The sequence below is a fragment of the Alternaria novae-zelandiae genome (assembly GCF_023758075.1).
Source record: "Alternaria novae-zelandiae strain BMP 2774 chromosome Unknown scaffold_10, whole genome shotgun sequence".
Classification (NCBI taxonomy): domain Eukaryota; kingdom Fungi; phylum Ascomycota; class Dothideomycetes; order Pleosporales; family Pleosporaceae; genus Alternaria; species Alternaria novae-zelandiae.
The window spans coordinates 45,526-66,377 of record NW_026056970.1 but is presented as its reverse complement, the minus strand read 5'-3'; the positions used below and the strand labels follow the sequence as shown (position 1 = coordinate 66,377).

The following is a 20,852-nucleotide window of genomic DNA, read 5'->3' as shown; positions in this document are numbered from 1 at the left end:
GGTAGCGCAGCCATCGATCCATGTGCCGAAACTTCCCAAGAGGACGAACAAAAATGACTGATAGCAGCAGAGCAGGCAGAATTACATTGTCGAAGCCCAGTTTGATTGGACGCTGATTCAACATTCCCATACATACGTAGCCGTGTGAGTGGCTTCCGACGCCTTCAATGCAATGCTCCGCTCGTAAGCCTATCACTTGTCATATAATGTTACAGTATGTGGTTCACCCCAGTACACATCCGTACTGTCCAAATATCCAAATATCTCTGATATATACACCGCCTCGAACAATCCAATCATCTATCATCTTCATTCTTCACTGACTACTTCCTTCTCGCGACATACTACACACCCCCGGCCAACTGCACTCTTGATGACATGAGCATGCGCTACTTTTGCGCCGACACTCCTTGTCCACCTACCACCGATATCCTCGGCATCGGTGGCCAGCTGCTGTTGTAGACCAGCCGCAACACTGGCACTAGCACTTGTCTTGGGTAGTAGGCAAGTGAGGTGGAAGACGTGACCACATGCAAAGCCCACGAGCGTGTCGCGAGACAAGGGCATAGGGCCACCCTCAACAGTGGCGGTCTCTTCTTCGGCAGTAGGAAGCGTGAAAGGACGGTGGCAACCTACACAATGGCCAGGCGGTGCCTCGCCTTGAGGAGCTTCCGCAGGGGCGGGGTCGATGTTCGGTGCGTTAGTTGTGGAAGATGCCGCCGTTGTCTTCTTGTCTGCCTTGGCCGTAGCCTTTGCCGCGGAGACGGGGTCGATGCCTTTAGACTCAATGTCGATCTGTCCTTTTGCATGGCGATGCTTTTTGTGGCCTTCGCCGTCACATGGTATGACTTCGAACTTGACACCCCGTTTCTGACCGGCACGCAACGTGTCCATACCGGCTGCTACCTCGCCCCGGAGGACTCTTGCGACACCTTCTGATATAGAGTGTTGGATTTCATACTCACGCACCATGCGACCAATGCCATCCCTTAGCCCTTCGATTTCCAGGCCTTCAGGGATACGGCGGACGAGCTTGATTGGATCGATTGCTGTTCCGACCTCTTCAAGCAGACCGCGGATGAAGTGAGGCTTATCCATAGAAAAATCCAGCAAGTCGTTCCAAAGATCGGGATCATCTTGCTCTTTAGCGAACGAAATAGCGAAGCTAACGTCGGAGAGCTTCTCAATGATCAGATAAAGAGCACGTTTGGTTTGACCGGTCTTGGAGAGGATGTGCCTACAGTAGGTTAGCAAACGTGGAAAGTGATGTAGCGCGAACAGCCAATGACTTACACAAGTTCTGGAGTGTACTCTCTTCTCTCGCACTCCGCGGTAGCTTTGCTCAAATCAAAACTTTGAGATCTGCGCAGGTACTCCATCAATAGCGGTCGATCGTACTCTGCGAACAATTCCACCATGAGATCCGCGAATTCTTCTGCAACGAGCTTTCCGTCGGCTGCTAGACGATCCTCAGCCACTCTCTCTTTAGCTGTCTTGGCTGTTCGCTCATGCGTTTCTGGCTTCCAGAGTTTTCGTAGGTAGAAGTGTAGGAATGGTCTGAACGACGGGCCTTTCGCTTGCAGTTGACTTTCGACGTCACTTGCGGGAATGGTGCCCCGGCAGCCCTCCTCTACGAGAACGTCGATGGCTTCCGCTGACGCTTCTTCTAGCTCCTCTAATTTCGTGGACGCAGACTTCATCTGTTCTTTCGAGACGCCCATCATGATGAAGCCCGGGATATCGTCGCGTACGGCTTCTACAAGGTGAAAGTCTCGTATTAGAGTCATTGCTGCTTCCGCATTTTGCAAGCGGATGTAGCAGCGTAGCGCCTCTCTTTGCCTACCACTGGCAAGGAACAATTTCGCAAGACCGTCTTGCAATATCCGCCAGTCTCGACCTTGTATGTCGCCCTCGATAGAATCCTCCGTGACGTCGCCGGTAGAGAGTTTGCTCTTGATTGCCTCAATAACACTGTTGATGTCGAACAGGTCAGGATCCCAATCTTCGAGCAAATGCTTGAAGCGTATGCGATCATGTATGATGTAGTGGCCCAGTATCACTTCGTATACCATTGAAGGTAGTGGAGGTTGTATGGGCTTCTTTGGAACATAAGGTGAGATTTCGTTGAAGTGGTTCGTTTGTGCAAACTTCCACACCCAATGTTCCCATCGTGTGGAGGTGCCGAGTACGCGACCAGCAACTTTGCCTGCCTGTTTCCATTCGCCAGCGCTAACAAGCTGTTGTACCCAGAGGTCCCCAATACGACGCTTCTCTTTTTCGACTGCAGAATTTTGGTTCGCCTTTGTAGCAGACAGCGTCGTTTGAGATTCGCTGTCATCGGCAAAGAACTCGTGTAAGCTTCCCTGCTGCTTTGTTGGGGTACCTGCATCTGAGCCGTCTGACGATGGCTGAGAGACGGACGCGATGATCTCGGGATGGTCCTCCAGAAGCTCCCACGCATCTTTGTAGTTTTCATGCTCGAGTTCCCATTGGAAGTGATCAGACAGCTCTCGTTTTATGGCCAGTACACAGTCATAGGGGCTCTGTATGAAGACCTTCAAACCCGCGGTTGCAGCGTTTGGGTGTGCCTGTTGTTGGCGCTTGCCCGATATTGAGCCAGCAGCATTTCCAGCGCTTGCTGATGACATGGAAGGCGCTCTCGACGGCGGCTTATCAGAACCGATGGGAAGGTTCATCACACTTGCCCCAGAGCTGAATATGCGAGCGGTAGCAGCGCCAACATCCCATATCCCGCCACCAATGGCTTCCAGTGCACTTCTTTGTGCAGGTGTCATCGTCTTGGGGTGTGGCACATACAACGTGCCCAAATGATAGTCCGCAGCAGATAAGCTTTCGAATCGGCTGACGGTCAGAGAGTCAACTTCAACCTCGTCCGAGGTCGCGGCATCAATGAGTTTGAGCTCAGGAGAAAGACCGTTTGTGCGACGGTGTCGCCCCCCTCTGGGAGTTGTGTCGGGCCCAGAGACTGGATTGTCATCGTCGTCGCGTGTCCGGTATGCAAGAACAAGAAGCAAAGAAGGGGTATAGAGCGAAATGCCAGAAACAATACAGTCGTCGAAACGAAGGCTAGATCTAGTTAGCAAGACGTAGGTAGTAGGAGAAAAGGGACGCACAAATGGACCACCTCGGCGCTTCCGACCGATCTCTCACCGACGTTGCGGCCGACGCCAGCTCCACCTGGCTGTATGTGAACGACCCATGCGGCATCCCCCCATCCTATGATGAGCTTTTCGAACTTCTTCGGAGGCTTCGCGTCCTTGGTGGCCTGTGGTGAGCGGTTGTGTGGTAAGGTGGCCTCGGGTTTATCAGCAAGGTGATGTCCGTTCATGCTCAATATCGCATCGTCGTCAGACTCAAGCGATCGATCGTCAATCCACTCTATGCGCGCCTTCCACACACCAGCCATCTCTTGCCATATTCGACGGTTCGGCTTTTCGATGAAACCAATCCTTTTCCAGGCGTATTCGGACTCAGCGCTATCGAGGTGAAGATCGGTGCGCATGATGCGAATGCCGTGCTCATTGGACCAGGCTACAAATTTGCCAGAAAGAGACCATTTGATGGCGGTTATAGTACCTTCTCCTGCATGCAGAACGGTATCTTTTCCACTGTGCCCGCCTAGTCCTATTGCTCCAAGCCATCCTTGAGCTGTCTGCGATGCTGAGCTGGTGTTGGCATTGGAACGCACACCCGTTGGACCTCCGACTGTGTGGATAAGCTCGCCAGCCAAGCCTCCCGATAGGTATGAGCGGTCGTTCTTGTAGTCAGGCGACAGCGCCACCGCCTGTACAGGGCGACCAAAGTTGCGTAGCGTGACATCCTTGGGGTCGATGAGTGAAGACACACATACGTGCCCATCGATAGATGACGAAGCTATGTAGATCTGATTGGAAGGTGTCGATGGCACTTGGGCCTGACGCGGCGTCCGAGGGGAGGATGCATTGCCTGCTGGAGAATCGGTTCGTCTGGTCGATGCATTGGTCTGGTCTGCTGAGCGGAGGTCTGAAGCTGTGGGCACGAAGGGCTGGGAAGCTAGTAGAGGCGATACGGAGAGTGCGGTGACGGAAGCAGCAGGATGCGCGTTGTAGGTTCGCAGGACTTGGAACGAGGGTATGCTCAGCGCATGTATGTTGCCATTGTGGGTTCCTACTATCTACATACAATCTTAGCATTCACTCGGCAGCGTGCGCCTGTCGTGGGCATGAAGCATGGAGCTATGACCGTACCATCTTGTCCCCCGCGACCATGAAGGTAGCTGTCGCGTCGCCATTGCGGTAGACGGGCCCCAAGTCCCTTGTCAGGCGGCTGTACTTGAGCTTGGGCTCTTCCTCGACCTCGTCGTCCTCATCGTCGGAGTCGTGCTCGGCGCTGGCTTTCGCTTCGCTGGCTACCTGGTCGACGGGGTGAGGGTCGCGCGCAGGCGTACGCGGTTCGTCGGGGGTGTTTTCCGCAGCCATGCTGGCGGCATGAGCTGCGGCGGGCGTGGTAGAGACCTGGGGAAGCTCCGGCGCGTGGAGATGGAGGTGTTGTTGCAGTCGATGCCCGCGTCGATCTAGGCCTATGATGCTGGCCAAGCCATTCCCGCGGACTTGCAAGGGTCTAGCTTTCCTCCGCACTGCTCCACCATTTTCAAGATCCATCGCCCTGCCTCGCCGCCCGTTGCTGCGAATTATGTCCGAGCCACACTTGCGCCGGTGATGACAGCTCTTCAAAAACACGCATTAAATGGCTTGACACGGTGTCTTGCTGCGCGCCGCCCGCTGACTCTTCCACACGCCCAGTCGTTGTTGCGCACCCCCGCAAACCCACTATTCTCGACGACAAGCAGACATGAGAAAAAGATAGACTTCACTCAGAAGCAGGACGAGGCGGCACTGAAGGAAGAGGTCGCAAATGAGACGCAGCAAAAGCCAGATCGCAAGGGCGCGCGGAAAAATGCTGGCAAGACGTCTTTGCGCAGCATCGCAGTCGAGGCGCAGAGATCCCGGGCGTTTGTCAAGTCAAGAGGAAGAACCCGCTTCATAGATCCAGACGCCGAAACCAAGACGGTGACCGCATACTGCGCTGCCGAAACTTACGACATTGCCACCGCCGCTCGACTTGTCAAAGCCCAGGGTTACGAACTCGATCCCTTCCAGACTGGCCTATATCCGCAAGTTATACATGTCCAGACTTCCGACCGGCCGTCAGAGGTCAAGGACTTTCAACAGGGCGACATCTTCATCTTTCCGTCTGGCACCGTGGTGACATGGAATGTCCGAGAAAGAGAAGCGTTGAAGCTGGTCAACCAAGTGCTACCAGCGGCTGCTGAAGGCTCACATCTGGACTTGCTCGAGACAGAAGACTTGGACTATCTCGAAGACCCAAGCAAAGAGACCAGTGAAGTAGTCGGCGATACCATCGTCCTTGGCACAAAAGCAGAGCCAGTATCCGATAGCCCGCCATCATCTCCTCTGGACGAGCCTTCCAACACGACCGACCAACGGCACGAAGTAGACACTGTTCTAGCAAAGATTGCCTTCTCCTCTGGTCTTGCCCGTAGCACCAAGCTGGCCGTCCTGGAAACCCTCTTATCCGCTTACCAGCATTCGACGCGCGAGATCCCCAATATGCTAGCCTCCTCCAAAACCTTCTCCCCTCGGCGCAGCGCTCCATTCACGCGATCCTTCATATTGCGCAAAACGGGCGAACTACTCTCTCTTCGCGCTCAGCTGAATCTCTACTCGGAGCTCACCGACAGCATGCCCGACATCTTCTGGGACTCGCGGCACGAGTTAGGGCTCGGCGAGTACTACGATCAAGTTGGGCGGGCTTTGGATGTCGGAGTACGTATCAAAGTGCTCAACGAGAAGATTGGATTTGCACAAGAGATTGCTAGTGTGCTGAGAGAGCAGTTGAGTGAAAAACATGGATTGAGGCTTGAGTGGGCTATCATCGCACTTATCGCTGTCGAGGTTGTGCTCGAATTCTACCGGCATTGGGACGAGCGCAGGGATAGGGATGATCCGGAGAGTACCGAAGCTTTGCTGAGGCGGTACCTGGAGAGATTGGCGGAAAAGAAGGATGAACCGCGGACTGCATGAACGAGAGTTCTTATGATAGCATTTAGCGCACCTGCATTTGATACCCCACTCTGAAAATACGATCTTCTTTCCACAGGATTGAAGTAACAGGCACAAACGAAAACATGTTGATTCTAACGACCATGTCCGCCCAGCATAGGGGCACAGATATTTACAAGATTTTCCATAACCCTTAAACTATGCTAATACCCGTCTATTGGTCGTCAAGGACGTGCAGGTACTTCTTCTCTTCCCTCTTCTCCTTCTCGCTCATGGGGGGTAGATCATAGTAATTTGAGCTTCGGTAACCCTTGAGGTACTCAAAGGTCAAGCTCTTCAGCTCAACGGGGTCAATGTCCAGGTCCTTGAATGTCTTCGCATCCTTGTCAATAATCTGGTCAATGAATTCGCGCTCAACCTCATCGGCCGAGTGGATAGGCCACCAGAGAAGCTTGTTGGCGTAGTGTGCAATAGGCTTCATGAGGCGCTTGGGAATGTTGACATGGCGGCGCGGCTTCATGGCTTCCTTCTCGACGAGTTCGTTGATCTCGGCCATGGAGTACTCAGTGGGGCCGTACAGCTCGTACGTCTGGGCGGCGGTGGTGTCGTCGTGGAGCATGCGCTCGAGAGCCATGCCAACATCGATGACATGGACGGGGCGGATGCGCTCCTCTAGGTTGTTAGAGGTGACAATGTTTGACGGGTAGGCTAGGCGGTGGAGAAGACGGTCCTCGAAACCGAACATGGGCGCAGGTCGAACAATGGTGGTCTCGGGGTAGATGGAGCGTGCTACTTGCTCTCCCTGAGCCTTGGTGCGGTAGAACTCGGAGGGTGAGTCTAGGCGTGCGCTGTGCGAGGAGACCTGAACAAAGCGGTCAATGTCGTACTTGGCGACGGCATCCACAATGCGCTCTGTTCCATGGACATGTACGTCCTCCAGGTCGAAGTTCTTGGTGGGGTAGTCGCGACCAATGAGGTTGTAGACAATGTCAGAGTGTCGTACGCTCTCTTCAATCGATGCAGTGTTTCGGAGATCCATCTCGATGAAGACAACCCTGCCCAGATCTCCGGCGACCTTGAGGTGACGCTTTGCCATGTCCTCCCGGAAGGGGACCACCACTGTACATCCTGATCGGGCTATTGTCGTCGTTAGCGCAATGTCCCTCCGCTGCCCAATCGCTTCCACGCACCCAGTCGGTTCACAATGTATCGTCCCAAGAATCCAGTGGCTCCGAAGACGGTCGCGGTGTATCCTGTGATGTGTGAGCGTTGGTATAGCACGCCGGCGCGGGTCGCAGCGTACCTCCGAGCGAGGAACGTCCGCCGGAGACAGTCAAGATGGGCTTTCCAGTCCTGTGCTATGGTCAGCGTGTATTTGGCGGCGCGGGGACGAGTCTGGCGAACCTAGTTATCCTGACGTCCGAGTTGAGTTGTTGTCGGCGGACGGACGTAGAGAAGTTGGCGACACGCTTCAAGGGCATTTGCGCCGACAGCGCCACTGGCGACCGAGCGCAGCGGAGTGGCAGCATGTTGGCGGCGTTCAATGGCGGCGGATATGTCGAAGAGAGCTGCTGGAGATGCCGCTGGGACGCATCAACGTCCGTGGTTGCTGGTCTTGGCGCTATGCGCTAATCGTAGCTTCCGCCGCAACGCCATCAGAGCAACACGTCCCGCACTCGCCACCAACAGCCCAGCTCCGTGAACACCTCCACCAACTCTACACCCGATACCCGCTCCCTCACCTACCATCGAAACTTCATAATCGGCAATCATGGCCATGGACACGGACACGATCCCGAACCTTCTAGGCGATGCGCGGGACGAGGCACCCGAGGAACTCCAGGAATACTTCATCGCCTTTGAGGACTTTTGGGAGCGAAAGCTATGGCACGAGCTTACCGACAAGCTCATCGAGTTCTTCGACCACCCAGAGAGCGCCAAGCAGCGGATACCCTTCTTCGAGACCTTCATCAAGAGCTTCGCAAACAAGATCAACCAGCTGAAGCTCGTCACCTTGGGACTCAACACAGCCTCACAGTACAAGGGTAGGATGCGCCATGCGGGGTGAAAATACACAGCAGCTGACTCTCACAGACGACAAGGAACGCCTCACCTTTGTCAATGACCTCGCAAAGAGCGTCAACAAGCCCGCCTCACAAGACGCCTACGTATACGCCACAGTCGCCGCCGCCAGCATACAGCTACAATTAAAAGACGAGGAGGGTGCCAAGAAGAAGCTCGACGAGTGCGAGCAGATACTGGACACGTTCGATTCGGTCGAGACCGTCGTGCATGCCTCATTCTACCGCGCAAGCGCAGAGTACTACAAGTCCAAGCACGAGTTCGCCGCATACTACAAGAACGCCCTGCTGTTCCTCGCCTGCGTCGACCTTAACGACCTGGAGCTGCGCGAACGCCAGTCTCGCGCCTACGACCTCAGTATTGCCGCCCTCGTTTCAGATTCCATCTACAACTTCGGAGAGTTGCTGCTGCACCCTATCCTCGACTCGCTCGTCAACACCCCACATGCGTGGCTCCGCGATCTCCTCTTCGCCTTCAACCGCGGCGATTTGATGGCATACGACGTCCTTTCCAACAACATCACCAAGGTTCCGCTCCTCAAAGAGCACCAGACCTTCCTCTACCAGAAGATCTCGCTATCCGCCCTTACAGAGACCGTGTTCCGTCGCCCACCCCACGACCGCGCCATGACCTTCTCCGAAATCTCCCAAGAGACCAAGGTACAACCGAACGAGATTGAGCACCTGATTATGAAGGCGCTGAGCTTGGGACTGCTGAAAGGACAAATTGACCAGGTTGCGGAGATTGCACGCATCAACTGGGTACAGCCCAAGGTTCTAGACATGAAGCAGATTGAGGGCATGAGGTCGAGGTTGAAAGAGTGGGACGCCAGTGTCAACCAATTGGGCAACTGGATCGAGGGTGTCGGCAAGGATGTTTGGGCTGCTTGAACAAGGTGCACGTTCGACTAGACGATGAGGACTCGCCTTCCAGAGGAAGCCATGTCAATGCTTGACGGGTGACATGTATCAGTTGATGCAACACGCGTGCATACGATGTAATCATAGATAGTGGCCATAGATGGTCAACGAACGAAAAGACTCATGACACCCCGTACAACTCTCTTGCTTATACATGACATACGCTACAACCCATTTTTGACCATTATTGCCAGAACCCAGTGGAAACTACCAAAGCTCCCACCAACCACGCAGGGAACCAGACTAACCAAACAACAACCTGCGTCCACATGCCCCAAATGTGCCATCCAATGGCACTCTGCGTGAGCACGTCCATAAGACCCACTCCTAGCAGCTTGGTTGCAGTCTGCACAACAAGGAGGGGATTCGTCATGGCCAAAACCAACATCTGCAGCCCTGTGATGCTATTGTTACCACTCCTGCGTACATAACTCAACGGTACACACAGCACACCGACCAAAATACTCAAACTAAAGTTCAGCGTCGCCAGTGCCGCAAGGAACATGCCTAGTAGCAGCAACGAGAAACACTGGAATAGGCAGAGAGCTTGTGGGGTGAGGACATCGGGAGCAGACCACCAGAAGAGGAAGGTTATGATGAGCGGGGCGAGCGTGGTAACATTGCAGGCTGTGAGGAAGAGGTTGGGAAGGTGGTCGGCGTCCCAGTTACTGAAGAGGTAGAGGGGAATCAGACCGGAGGCGTGGGCGGCGAGGACGAGTATGAGGGGGAAGAGGAGGTGGCGTTCTGTTATCGCTGTGCTGGCTATGGGCACAATGGCCAAGGAGCCGTCTTTTTCGACGAGTTCTGTTGCTGGTTGTTCGGGTTCAGGCTTCTTTTCACCTTCAGATTTCTCCTTGACTTCTGGATCCTTTGCCTTGGTGTCTGCGGGAGATGGCTTCTCGACGGGGGCCTTCTTGGGGTTTGTGGCTGCGGGGTTACCAATGGGCTTCGTAGTACGTCCGCTCTTTACCCACAATGCCATGGCTGCGATGCTGAAGTTGAACGCAATTAGCATGGCAGAGGGAAGGTATGTGCCGATGCTGACGAAACGCTTGTCTTGCAACAAAAGGTAGAAGAAGAAACTCTGGTGCAGATGTTCAAGGAGGTTGTTCAAGCTTCGGAAAAGCGACTCAATCGTCTTGCCCAGTGACATCTCGTCGTGCCACCCGTTTCCGACTGTCACCAGTGTAATCGCGTCGACGTGGTATGGAATGAAGGATGAATGGGGTCCGGTCGCATGGCCAACGCCTTGCGAGAGCATGCCTCGAAGCATAGTTTGGAGACGCTCCTTGTATGAGTCCTTGTGGTCCCACATCCGTTGGATCACACAGCCGATGCCCATTTGGCTGGAGGCGATCTGGACCGCGGTGTTGAACAGATCCAGGTTGGGAAGTTGACCGTTTATGCCATCGTACACCACATGCAGTTTATCGTATCGGTGACCCCATGGACCTGCGGGATAGTCGACTGCGACCGCTCCTTGTAGTGCCCCGCTCTTGATCTTCAAGCTCTCGACGTAACGCGTATCGTGAGCCTCGTGGTATGCATCGACCCAAGCCTGGGATCCGATCGTGCTGTCGCCGGGAATGAGCAAGATGATGTCCTTGCTCCATAGACTCCAGCGCTTGAAGTAGCGCGCCAGTGTAAGAACCAATGCGACACCAGAGTTGTTGACCTCGTCTGCCATGTTCTTCCAAGCTCCAATCAGCACAATTGCTTCGGTGGCATCCGCGCGGGGCCCCTGGAGGATAGCGTAGACATTTTCGTTTGCGATTGTTTGGTTCGAGACGGTGTAGTTGTAGTGCTGGGTTGCGACTTTGAGGTTCTGTTCGCGGAAGATGGCTTCGAGTCGCTGTGAGCGCCTGTTGTCTCGTTAGTCTCTCTTCGTAGATTATGTAGTGTATACGCACTCAGCGACAGGCTTCTCTATCAATCCATGGACCTCATGGCGATAGGCGCGGAACACATTGTGCTCGCTTCCGGTAAAGTAGGTGTGTACCTGTCCAGGCAAGAGCGCGTTCTCAGAGACATATGTCCTGCGCGAGTAGTCGTTTAGCGGAAGAACCAGCAGCCACCCTATTCCAATGATGATGCAGAGCGCGGAGAGGTAAGGCGGTAGCTTGAGCAGGCGTTTATCTTGCCGGAGCGCCAGTATCGAGGCTTCCCATGTCAGCTGTTCGTCCGTCGCATATCGCCAGAGCAGAACTCACACAAGAGAGCCATGTTGGAACGTCAATGGCACGTCATGTAAGAGGACAGAAAGCGAAAACCGGGTCGTGACCTGCCCTCTGCCCAGCATCCCACATATCCGTCTGGGAAGGTGCTAAGTCGACTCCAGCGGGAGGATCGTCACTAGCGCGGCTCTGGACCCTAGTCCCATAGTAATCTTCGTGTCTGTTCTCTTAGCAACACACGCGCCTGCATAACAACTCTACCAACGCCCGGCGTGCTCGCTCCGACCATGCCTATGACCTCGATTCCCCAGATCAGCCCTGCCCGTATACGGTCGTATATCCTGCGCCTGCCGTTCTGCACCAAAGTGCTGGTCGCCGCCATTGTAGGACTATGGGTTGCAACGATTCCCTTCCCATGGATTAGGGACTTTGGCGCCCTGGAGCCGGCCAAGATGGATCTGACGCAGAGTATGTTTGTTTTGTTACTACCAGGGGAACGTGGTCGGCCACAGTGCTTGTGTTCTGGTCCTGCATCGCGGCGTGGGCGCATCATGGGGCGCGGAACCCACGGAGCTGGTATTGAAGATGGGGGAGAACGTAGCAGGAGACATGTTGCACTTGACTTTCGTCTGATCCAATATGAACATAATGCTAATACAATACACTCGTAGTGCACCGACTCAATCTGTTTCCCGTCCTACATTGGAACTTTATCCACATGATCTTCAACCTCGTCGCCGTAACGCCACTTATCGAGCGCTTCGAGTCCGAATACGGAACACTTGTTACATTGGCGCTTTTCACTGGGCGTAAGATATCAACTGGGTGACATGTATGGATATTAAGCTGACCAGACGGCAGCTTTTGGAACGATACCTGGGGGCGTGTACACATTGTTGGAAAAGTATGTACTGAGGAGTAACACCTCAGTGATGGGCGCGAGGTATGTCAGATGGGTTTATAGAATCGTATAAGGACTTGCTAACAGCAACAGTGTATGGGTGTTCCTCCTTCTGTCTGCAGAAGTAATGAAAACACACAAGGCGAACCCGTACTTCAGGTACCATCACGCGACCCCTTTTCTCAATCCAAAAACTAACTCTTCGCAGCGTCGGACCATACAAAATCCCCACCTGGACAACGCCCCTGATCCTCATTGTCCTGACCAGCATCCTCGTCCCCTACGTCAGTCTAGTCGGCCATCTTTGCGGCGCAGGCCTCGGCTACCTCTGGGCTTCCGGATACATTAAGTTCCTCGTACCGCACGAGAAGATACTGAGATGGGTTGAGACCAAGCTAAACTTGCTTGGAAGGTTACCGCACTACGTCAGTGTCGACCAAAAGACATACGGCCGATACGGTGTCCTGCCAACAACGAGCGTGCCGCTGAGTAATAGAACTCCGGATGGAGGGCAACGACTTGGGCCATAGTCTTTGATCGAATGAAGTAATATGGTGTGGGTCGACTTGCTACCGGCGTTTTGGCATTGCTCGGTTTCTACGTCACGACGAGGCGACACGGTTACGGTGTGCTGTGCTACTCATAATACGGAAGATAGAGTATCTGTACAGATATGTAGACTTCACGCGATACGGCATAATTCTAATGTTCTCCAAGGTATAAATGATTATGGCTTACCACGGTTCGCCAACCCCGCATTGGATTCTACCCACTCACACTAGTCTGCAGACCTCTGATGCCAACCAATGTTCTATTCAGCCCCACCAACGAAATCATCGACCTTTACCCACCTTTGAACACTGTCTATTCCATAATTAACGTCGATATAATCCGCGCAATTTCAAAAATTGCCATCAAATGAGTAATCAGCTTAATAAGCTTCCTTGGGTAAGTCGCAACTCAAGATCGTTCTTAGAAACAAACGCTAATACCCCACAAGTGTAGTCGGTTATCACGTCGGTCTCATATCATAGAGTATGACTATTCCCAGCAATAGATATCCGAAGGCCGCCAGTTCGAATCTGGCAGGAAGCAGATTCCTTTTGCTGAGCTCTAGCTATAGAGAGAGAGGGCTTTGTTATGTGTGTGTGTGTGCAGAAGTGGCACTTTTTTTTTTACATCTTCGCATTTAAGGTACAGCAACAGCAACCAGCCAAAACTAAGACCAGACTCTACTCTACGTTAACACACTACAGAGATTAATAACATCTAGCCCGGGATATTATGAATTTTGCATGTCCGCTGCATCGCATTCCTATATTCCAAGGTTGCTTGACAGCACATCCACATCGAACATGTCTGCTCTTAGCACTCCAATGTGCAGCGTGTACCAGATTTACTTACACACATAAGCCTCTTGTTCGCATACAAGATCTATATTTGCCGTTTCGCATGGCGTTCACCTAGATTGCTACTGCGCGATGTCTACGTGTTGTCCTTTAATAGTTTGCGACATACCCAAGACACTTCGGTGCGGATTGTTGCTACCAGAAGCGGCAATTCCAACAAAGCGTAGATTGTGGCACTATCAGAGGGGCAAAAAGACGAGGGGCGAAAGGCGCGAGGGGCACAGCGGGGTGGTCGTGGAGGGGCAACCTGGACTGTGTTGAGAGAGGGGCACGTTGGACATCTTGTGGTATTGCTCACACTTCAGCTGGCACCATGGTTGGAAAGAGGCGACACATACTGTTATTGTTCTCAATGATCAAGTGGCGCATCTTCACGCCTTGTTATGACTTTTCGTCAGTACTCCGGGGTACTTACGAATGCTCAGCAAGTCTCCATCTCTTTATTTGAACGATACCCCGTAAGGCAGTGCGAAGACCTCGTCCACAAGAGCAGGCATTTTAGGCCTGAACTCGCTGTCAGTTTAAAAAATCACTGCGACAAGCTCATAATACCGCCCTTGATCCAGGAAACGTCAAAGACATCAACTATACACATCATATAGAGCTCATATCCAACCTCGTTCTGACCCCAAGAAGCTACATCCTTCAGGAAACAAAGTACGCATTTGACTCACACTGCGGTCTGTTCCTGATCCAGGCTGCTGTTGTCCGAAATAGCGGTTGAGGCTTTGGACATTTGTTGAACGATTGTACTGTACGCTCGATGCTTTGTCTCTATTGACAGGCCGGGAGCTGAGTAAGAAATTCAACCATGTAAAATCTGAATTAGAAAACATTGACGTGTGTGATCTTCACAATGCATTTATACGCAGGCACGCCAACCTCGGAAAACACCAAACAGGTCTGCAGCCTACATCAACATAGAAACATGCAAGGTAGGTGACCTAACGTCGACATAGGCTTTAGACCTGTTTAGTCTTTTTTGTGTGAGGTGCAGGTAAGATGCTGTCCTCATTCGCAGCTGTACAATCCATCCTTCTCATGTACGCCCTCTATGCGAAAACACCTTCACGATGTTCCCTCCCGGACCCTCTATCCATGCGCGTGCTATTCTTGGTCGCATTACGATCTCTCACTGTATATGGGTCTGTCATACTACGCCCCGCGTGCCAGATATATTGCGAGACTTGACGGTATAATAGCCCTGTAGTCAGGTTTCGTGAATCGTACCAGTAGCTTCATATCAGAGAGCTGGCAGTTTCGAAAAAGCTAGCGGCTACAGATTTCCGCAGGCATAGATAGGCTGCAACGAATGTAACGTTTGTCTCGATCGTGGATAATAACAGTTGTAGGAAAACTTGAGGACGAACGATGAAGTCAGACAGTTGCTGCTGCTAGGTACAGTACCACACTCTTTGAACTAATTATTGTCTTTGTCCTAGATAAATGAGCATGCTGTCCAGAGTATCTTCCAACTCAGGCAAAAAGCCTCGGTTCAAGTCTAGGTTGAATGGTTTCAGTCTCATCCTCTAGGCGAGCAGTAGTTAGTTCCGCACAGAAGTCATCTTGCACGCGCATCTGTCAGATTCTAGATACCAGATATTGGTGGCGTCTGGGGGCGAGAACAATTGAGGATGGAGGTTTAGCCACGCGAGGGTAACGTGCGAAGTTTGGGACGCCTAAATCCGATCTTTGGATGGTGGAATTCGCGTAAAAGCCAATTTCGACCACAACAGCCGGCAAGTTCTCACTCTGATCTTGAACGCCTCAATTCATGGTTGTTCCATTTTTTGAATTGCGATCGAATCGTCTCGTGCCAGTCGCGAAACGACCTCGGGACAGCCTGCCCATGCGCTGTGATGTGTCGATCATCTTGTATTTCCCTCAACACGCGGAAGCTATGCACGACTCTGCTCATCGCGTAATACAGCCGTTGTAATCTTGCCTATGCATATTACATGCTTCCGAGGCGCCACAGCTGAGTTTGTGATGGGCGCGCGCCGCCCCTGCTAGTTTTAGCTACCTAGCGCACAACAGGCTGGGAAGACGCGATATTTCCACGGCTCTCGGTCTGTCGTACGAAGTATTCGGAGACATAACGCCGCGACTATTCAATGTTTTAAGATGTTGAAGAAGGTATGGAGGCTAGTTGAAGGCCCGCGGAACTTTAATTGGCAGCGCATGAGAGCACTTGACGTATGTGACGGACCTTGGCGTCAGGCCCTCTGTACTACGGGAATGCGCGAATAGTAGCGAGACACACAACATCCATAGTGCGTGCCGATCGGATCTGTTGCCGATCGAATCAGCCGCTCCTAGTACCAGGTAGTTGGCAGTGGCTGTGACGCCGTCTATACACGGAGTTTGAAAAGTATGAGAGACCTTCCCCAGTTGGACATGCCTGCCTGTTCGGATTCTTCTGGAATGCGAATATCTACTACGCAAAGTAGTAGGCCACCTCGCACACTCACATGTATCCTTGACATGCAGGACCTCGGTGCCCGAGCTCCTCGCCTTCGAGATTTTTACGGGTCCTTGCATGTCGTGTGAATACCTATAAGAAGTGGTCCAAGACGTGCACTTGGCATAGCTAGTAGGCCCGTTGTCCTTCATACGTCTTTTACCGTAGTTGAGCCTCATTTCAGAAGATCGGCGTCAACTCCTCCAGTCTTGTCATACTTCAACATCGCTTGCTCCCACAGATTGAGCTTGACATAGCCTCTCCTTCCCAAGCCACACACCATGCGGGGTGTTCTTCAAGTCGCCCTACTTCTGCCTTTGGCCGTGGGGAATGCGCTTCCCCACGACCGAGCGCAGTTCAAAAAGAGACCCTTCGACCATGTTGACGACATCCTCGCTGGCTTGGGTAGTATCAAGCAGGACCTCATGGCTGGTGGCGCTGCAATCAACCAGCAGCTCTATCAAGCCACTCAAAAGCCCGCGCAGTACGAAAAGTGCAACCCCAGCAACGTCCAAGTGCGGCAGGAATGGTAAGTCTCCGGAACGTAATGCTTCTCGATAACCATGCTAATCCTCTTGAAGGTCTACCTTCTCCAAGGCTGAGAAGAAGGCATACATCGGGGCGGTTCAGTGTCTAGCTGAGCTGCCGTCAAAGACACCAAAGGAGATGTGCCCCGGTTGTAGAAATCGCTATGACGATTTCGTGGCCACCCACATGCAACAGACCTTCAACATCCAGTAGGTCTCCCTTTGGAACATGAATGTGAGATACGTACTGATTTTGTCCACCAATGTCTAGCGTTACGGGTAACTTCCTCACATGGCACCGATACTTTACCTGGGCGTATGAGCAGACTTTGCGCAATGAATGCGGCTACAAGGGCACGCAACCTTACTGTAGGTGTCTCTGTACGAACTGCATGTGATGCATACGCTGATTTCGTACACCGATATCTAGACAGTTACTCCAGATGGCACAAAGATCCTACAAAGTCGCCTCTGCTCGACGGCTCTGCGACGTCGATTTCTGGACAGGGCGCAAAAGGATGCAGCAATCAGACATGGACTGGAATCCCGTCGAACGATCAACCAGTCATCAAGATTCCGCATGGCCAAGGTGGTGGCTGCGTGACCTCAGGACCGTTCACGAACTTCACTGTCAATCTCGGACCGTTGGTTCCTGCGTCCAAATGTGTCCGACCGAATCCCGATCCGTCTGGCCTAGGATACAACCCCCGTTGTCTCATGCGCGATATCAACGGCTTCACCGGAGAGGGATGGCTGAAGGACGACGACGTGGTTTCTCTGCTCCAGAGTGACGACTACCAAACGTTTTGGGAAGTTTTGCAAGGTGGGCCAATGGGGAACAGCTTCGCGAACGGTTTCATGGGCGTGCACACGGCCGGTCACTTTATCATTGGCGGCGATCCGGCGGGTGATTTCACAGCATCTCCTGGAGATCCCTACTTCTTCTTCCACCACTCGTCGATTGACAGGCTTTACTGGACTTGGCAGAACCTGAAGCCGAGTGAGCGTACAACTGCCTTGTATGGACCTACCTTTATCGGAACCCCGACCTCGCCCAATGCAACACTCAACGACACCCTGAGCATGGGGGCAGCATATCCTGGGCCCATCACCATAGAAGATGCGTCAAGCACCATGGGCGGACCATTCTGCTACATCTACATTTAGCCTGTAGTGTTTTGGCTTCGTCGTTTTTGGAACAATTTATCCTTTGGATTGGTATTGCACTGTTCCGTTCGTGATACGTGCGCCGAGTTTCGATACTGATCGTCGTTGACACGTTGTCGGAAGAGCCGAAGTCGGACCTAGAGTTGCGATGCTAGACATTAGGTGGTACCTGGTTCCGATCAAGCTCTTCTGATCAGCTGTGGTACAAGCTGTTCGGCCTTCCATGTGATTTTAGCATGTGACACCGCGATAGCGATGGTTGTTGGAGGCGATACCCAGTAGCATCGATGCAGGCAATGACCGTGAGAGGCGGTGCGGCACCGATCCACGAACTCTGCCTTCCCCAGCAGGGTTGCGTAGTTGACCGTCGCGTCGCCCGACGGCGCGCAGATTGACGCCCTGAGCGGGTGTTTCCCTTGACACAGCTATGGACAGTGGTTTTGTAACGACGAGCCAAGAGCGACAAGTAAGTGCGGGCTAGTGTCATTGTTTGGGTCGTTGTGATGCGGTTGTGATGGAATGGTAGTGACGACTTGTGGCGGCGCTTGGGCAGCCGGAGATAATTGCCCAAGTTCACTATGTCCGGCACTACAAGATTGACCGATTACTGTCACCTCAGTCTCCCAATAAGCAAACCCATGATATCGACCACGTTTGAACGCAATCGCACCTATTTATTCTGGAGTTTAGTGTGTCATATCCAATTTCTACACGAGTGCTAAATCTTCACCCAAGAAGTGCTGTCCTGTCGTCTATCATAGATTTTGACCAAAGTTGATTGGGAATCAGCATCTGGGAGAGGAAGACTCGAGCATGCAGACACTCGAACGGCATCGCTGCAATATGCGATAGTATTGTCCCCCGATCGCCAATTTATCCCAGCTATTCTTGTAGATACGAGCTTGATCTAGGGCACTCTCGGGCTGTTGTTGAACTCATTTGGCGCAAGTACCAATAGATGGCACAGTCGAACTGTCGCAATTCTCTAAGATTACCCATACTGGAAGAGATGGAAATAGTGTGCGGCTAACTTCAGGCCACGAGATATCAGGATAAGTATAATCCGCAACGCTCAAGAGATAGCGAAGACCTAAGAGAACACGCCCCGAAAACCACCAGTCCAAATAATCAACCTGCTCATCGTCTGTGCGATACGTGCTCAAAAGGATGCAGGGGGTCAACAACCTAGTGCAGCTGCGGAGATACGTCCCTGCATCAGGAGGTGGGAAGCCAACCGTGGGGTAATTATAGTCAGGCCAATACTCCTCGTAGGTAGTTTACACTACAATTGTTAGGTCTCAGTCAACAGAAGCACCAAAGCGCTATTCCGCAGTCAACGGCAGCCTAAGTTGTTTAGGTATTCAGTGATATACAAAATCCTGCACCTGCAACACGAGACTCGAAGAGCGATACCAAGTGATCTTGAACTCAGTACATACTCGCATCTAAATTATCGGCTTTTTGCAAACGTCTTTACATTATGCAAAAGCTGATACAAAAGTAAGACAAGACCGAAAGCATCAGTTAATGATTTGGCGATACATCTGTGAAGTTCGTCCGCCTCAGTACTGCGGAGTTCCGCAGGACGGGAAGCGGATGAGTCGCGACCCTCCTGAACCCCATAGTTGTGACTGCTGCGTGTTGTACAAAATGAAATCTGCCCCTAAGTCGACTAAGGGCCTTTGTGATCTTCTTACCTCTTTCCTCCAAATCTACATTTCCTTCTTTCTATCTCATCTGTAAATAAAACCCAACATGGCGACCGATGTCAATGTCCAATCACTTATCGGTCCCGGCCCACCTGCTTCTGTGAAAGGGCAGATAGCAGCGATGCGATGGGCTAAGCAAAACCCGCCTAAAGACCCAAAATCGTCCTTTGTGGGAAAGACAGTGATCATCACTGGATCAAATACTGGGATCGGCTTGCCTGCCGCCACCAAGTTCGCTGCCAACGGTGCCTCCAAAGTCATCCTCGCAGTACGCAATCTCTCAAAGGGGGAAGAAGCCAAGCGCTCTATCATCGCAGAGACGGGCTGTAAAGCCGAAGTCATTGATATTCTCGAGCTCGACATGAGTAACTGGACATCTGTCAAAACCTTCGCCAACGATGTCACCAGCAGATACGACGAGATTAATATCGTCGTCTTGAACGCGGGGGTCGCACCTCCGAGTTATGTCGAGAACGAGAAGACAGGCTACGAGGCAGCCCTACAAGTCAATATCCTATCGACGGCGTATCTCGCCATGCTACTGCTTCCCAGCCTCAAAAGTAACGCGTCCAAGGGTACTCCAGGCCAGCTCACCATAACTGGCAGCTTCGCTAGCAAGTATGTCACGCCTGCAGACGCTGAAGTCAAGAGTGGTCAGACATTGATCGACAAGCTGAATGACCCCACTGCTTTCAACGCCGCGAAGACGTATGGATTGATCAAGCTGGTCACGCAGTACATACGACAAGGCCTCGTCGACGACTTCTCCAAGGACGCCCAAGGAAATATCGACGTCTTCATCAATGTTGCATGCCCGGGCTATTGCACCACAGATCTGGGGAGAGATTTCCCATGGTATCTCGCGATGCCAACAAAATTGATGCAAATGTTTGTGGGACGCACAGCTGAACAAGGAGCGCGCGAATTGGTCAGTGCCACGCTTCTGGGAAAGATCGGTCACAACCAATTCTGGTCTAATGACATACTGGATGAGTGAGTCCTCTGGACAAGTGTTGCACGCCATAGAAAATACTGACCTCCAGCAGTCCAGGTGAGCTGGTCATTGGGTACCAAGGGAATAAGCTGCAGTCACAGACATGGAATGAGATCCGCCGCATCTGCGAGAAGCAGGGACTGTAAGGTGACAGGGGCGGGCATCGAGCGGACAGGATGTGGGCGTTCACATGGCTTCTGTCTAATTGTTTCCAACAATATTATAGGTTTACGTCGCTCGTTAGGCTTCCCGTCCGCTCAGCCATATACAAGCATTGTACCGGCAGATTAGTACTCGGGGTCGTCTCTGGGTCAACTCTCGGTCATCGCAGCGTCAAACGCTGGAGGAGGATAAACTACATGCTCGCTCTAGAAAATATAGAGATAAAGCGTGCATTAGCTTATTAACACACATCGCGCAATATC

The 20,852-nt window shown here is 52.4% G+C and overlaps 8 protein-coding genes and 1 non-coding gene across 9 annotated transcripts; 6 read left to right on the top strand and 3 right to left on the bottom strand.

The window, feature by feature from the left end:
• Positions 1 to 309: 309 nt before the first annotated feature.
• On the bottom strand, positions 310 to 4,478 carry J4E88_005398 (uncharacterized protein; the record flags this gene model as incomplete). The annotated part of the gene is made up of 4 exons (XM_049399036.1): positions 310 to 1,237; positions 1,294 to 3,087; positions 3,135 to 4,174; positions 4,248 to 4,478. The coding sequence occupies 4 exons, from the start codon at positions 4,476 to 4,478 to the stop codon at positions 310 to 312; spliced, it is 3,993 nt and encodes a 1,330-aa protein (XP_049254827.1).
• A 240-nt stretch (positions 4,479 to 4,718) lies between these two features.
• Positions 4,719 to 6,104, top strand: J4E88_005397 (uncharacterized protein; the record flags this gene model as incomplete). Its single annotated transcript, XM_049399035.1, has 1 exon — positions 4,719 to 6,104. One exon carries the CDS (start codon positions 4,719 to 4,721, stop codon positions 6,102 to 6,104), a length of 1,386 nt encoding a protein of 461 aa, XP_049254826.1.
• Positions 6,105 to 6,297: 193 nt separating this feature from the next.
• Positions 6,298 to 7,612, bottom strand: NUO40 (NADH-ubiquinone oxidoreductase 40 kDa subunit; the record flags this gene model as incomplete). Its single annotated transcript, XM_049399034.1, has 4 exons — positions 6,298 to 7,220; positions 7,274 to 7,336; positions 7,387 to 7,436; positions 7,488 to 7,612. 4 exons carry the CDS (start codon positions 7,610 to 7,612, stop codon positions 6,298 to 6,300), a joined length of 1,161 nt encoding a protein of 386 aa, XP_049254825.1.
• Positions 7,613 to 7,854: 242 nt separating this feature from the next.
• Positions 7,855 to 9,055, top strand: J4E88_005395 (uncharacterized protein; the record flags this gene model as incomplete). The annotated part of the gene is made up of 2 exons (XM_049399033.1): positions 7,855 to 8,128; positions 8,178 to 9,055. The coding sequence occupies 2 exons, from the start codon at positions 7,855 to 7,857 to the stop codon at positions 9,053 to 9,055; spliced, it is 1,152 nt and encodes a 383-aa protein (XP_049254824.1).
• Positions 9,056 to 9,269: 214 nt separating this feature from the next.
• Positions 9,270 to 11,308, bottom strand: J4E88_005394 (uncharacterized protein; the record flags this gene model as incomplete). The annotated part of the gene is made up of 3 exons (XM_049399032.1): positions 9,270 to 10,947; positions 10,996 to 11,245; positions 11,296 to 11,308. 3 exons carry the CDS (start codon positions 11,306 to 11,308, stop codon positions 9,270 to 9,272), a joined length of 1,941 nt encoding a protein of 646 aa, XP_049254823.1.
• Positions 11,309 to 11,546: 238 nt separating this feature from the next.
• Positions 11,547 to 12,690, top strand: J4E88_005393 (uncharacterized protein; the record flags this gene model as incomplete). Its single annotated transcript, XM_049399031.1, has 5 exons — positions 11,547 to 11,727; positions 11,931 to 12,068; positions 12,121 to 12,202; positions 12,254 to 12,319; positions 12,369 to 12,690. 5 exons carry the CDS (start codon positions 11,547 to 11,549, stop codon positions 12,688 to 12,690), a joined length of 789 nt encoding a protein of 262 aa, XP_049254822.1.
• Positions 12,691 to 13,157: 467 nt separating this feature from the next.
• J4E88_005392 lies at positions 13,158 to 13,255 on the top strand. The gene has a single exon. It is a non-coding gene; the product is annotated as a tRNA-Met (tRNA).
• A 3,056-nt stretch (positions 13,256 to 16,311) lies between these two features.
• J4E88_005391 (uncharacterized protein) lies at positions 16,312 to 17,724 on the top strand (the record flags this gene model as incomplete). The annotated part of the gene is made up of 3 exons (XM_049399030.1): positions 16,312 to 16,559; positions 16,612 to 16,767; positions 17,001 to 17,724. The coding sequence occupies 3 exons, from the start codon at positions 16,312 to 16,314 to the stop codon at positions 17,722 to 17,724; spliced, it is 1,128 nt and encodes a 375-aa protein (XP_049254821.1).
• A 1,755-nt stretch (positions 17,725 to 19,479) lies between these two features.
• J4E88_005390 (uncharacterized protein) lies at positions 19,480 to 20,573 on the top strand (the record flags this gene model as incomplete). Its single annotated transcript, XM_049399029.1, has 2 exons — positions 19,480 to 20,426; positions 20,480 to 20,573. The coding sequence occupies 2 exons, from the start codon at positions 19,480 to 19,482 to the stop codon at positions 20,571 to 20,573; spliced, it is 1,041 nt and encodes a 346-aa protein (XP_049254820.1).
• Between the last annotated feature and the right edge of the window lie 279 nt (positions 20,574 to 20,852).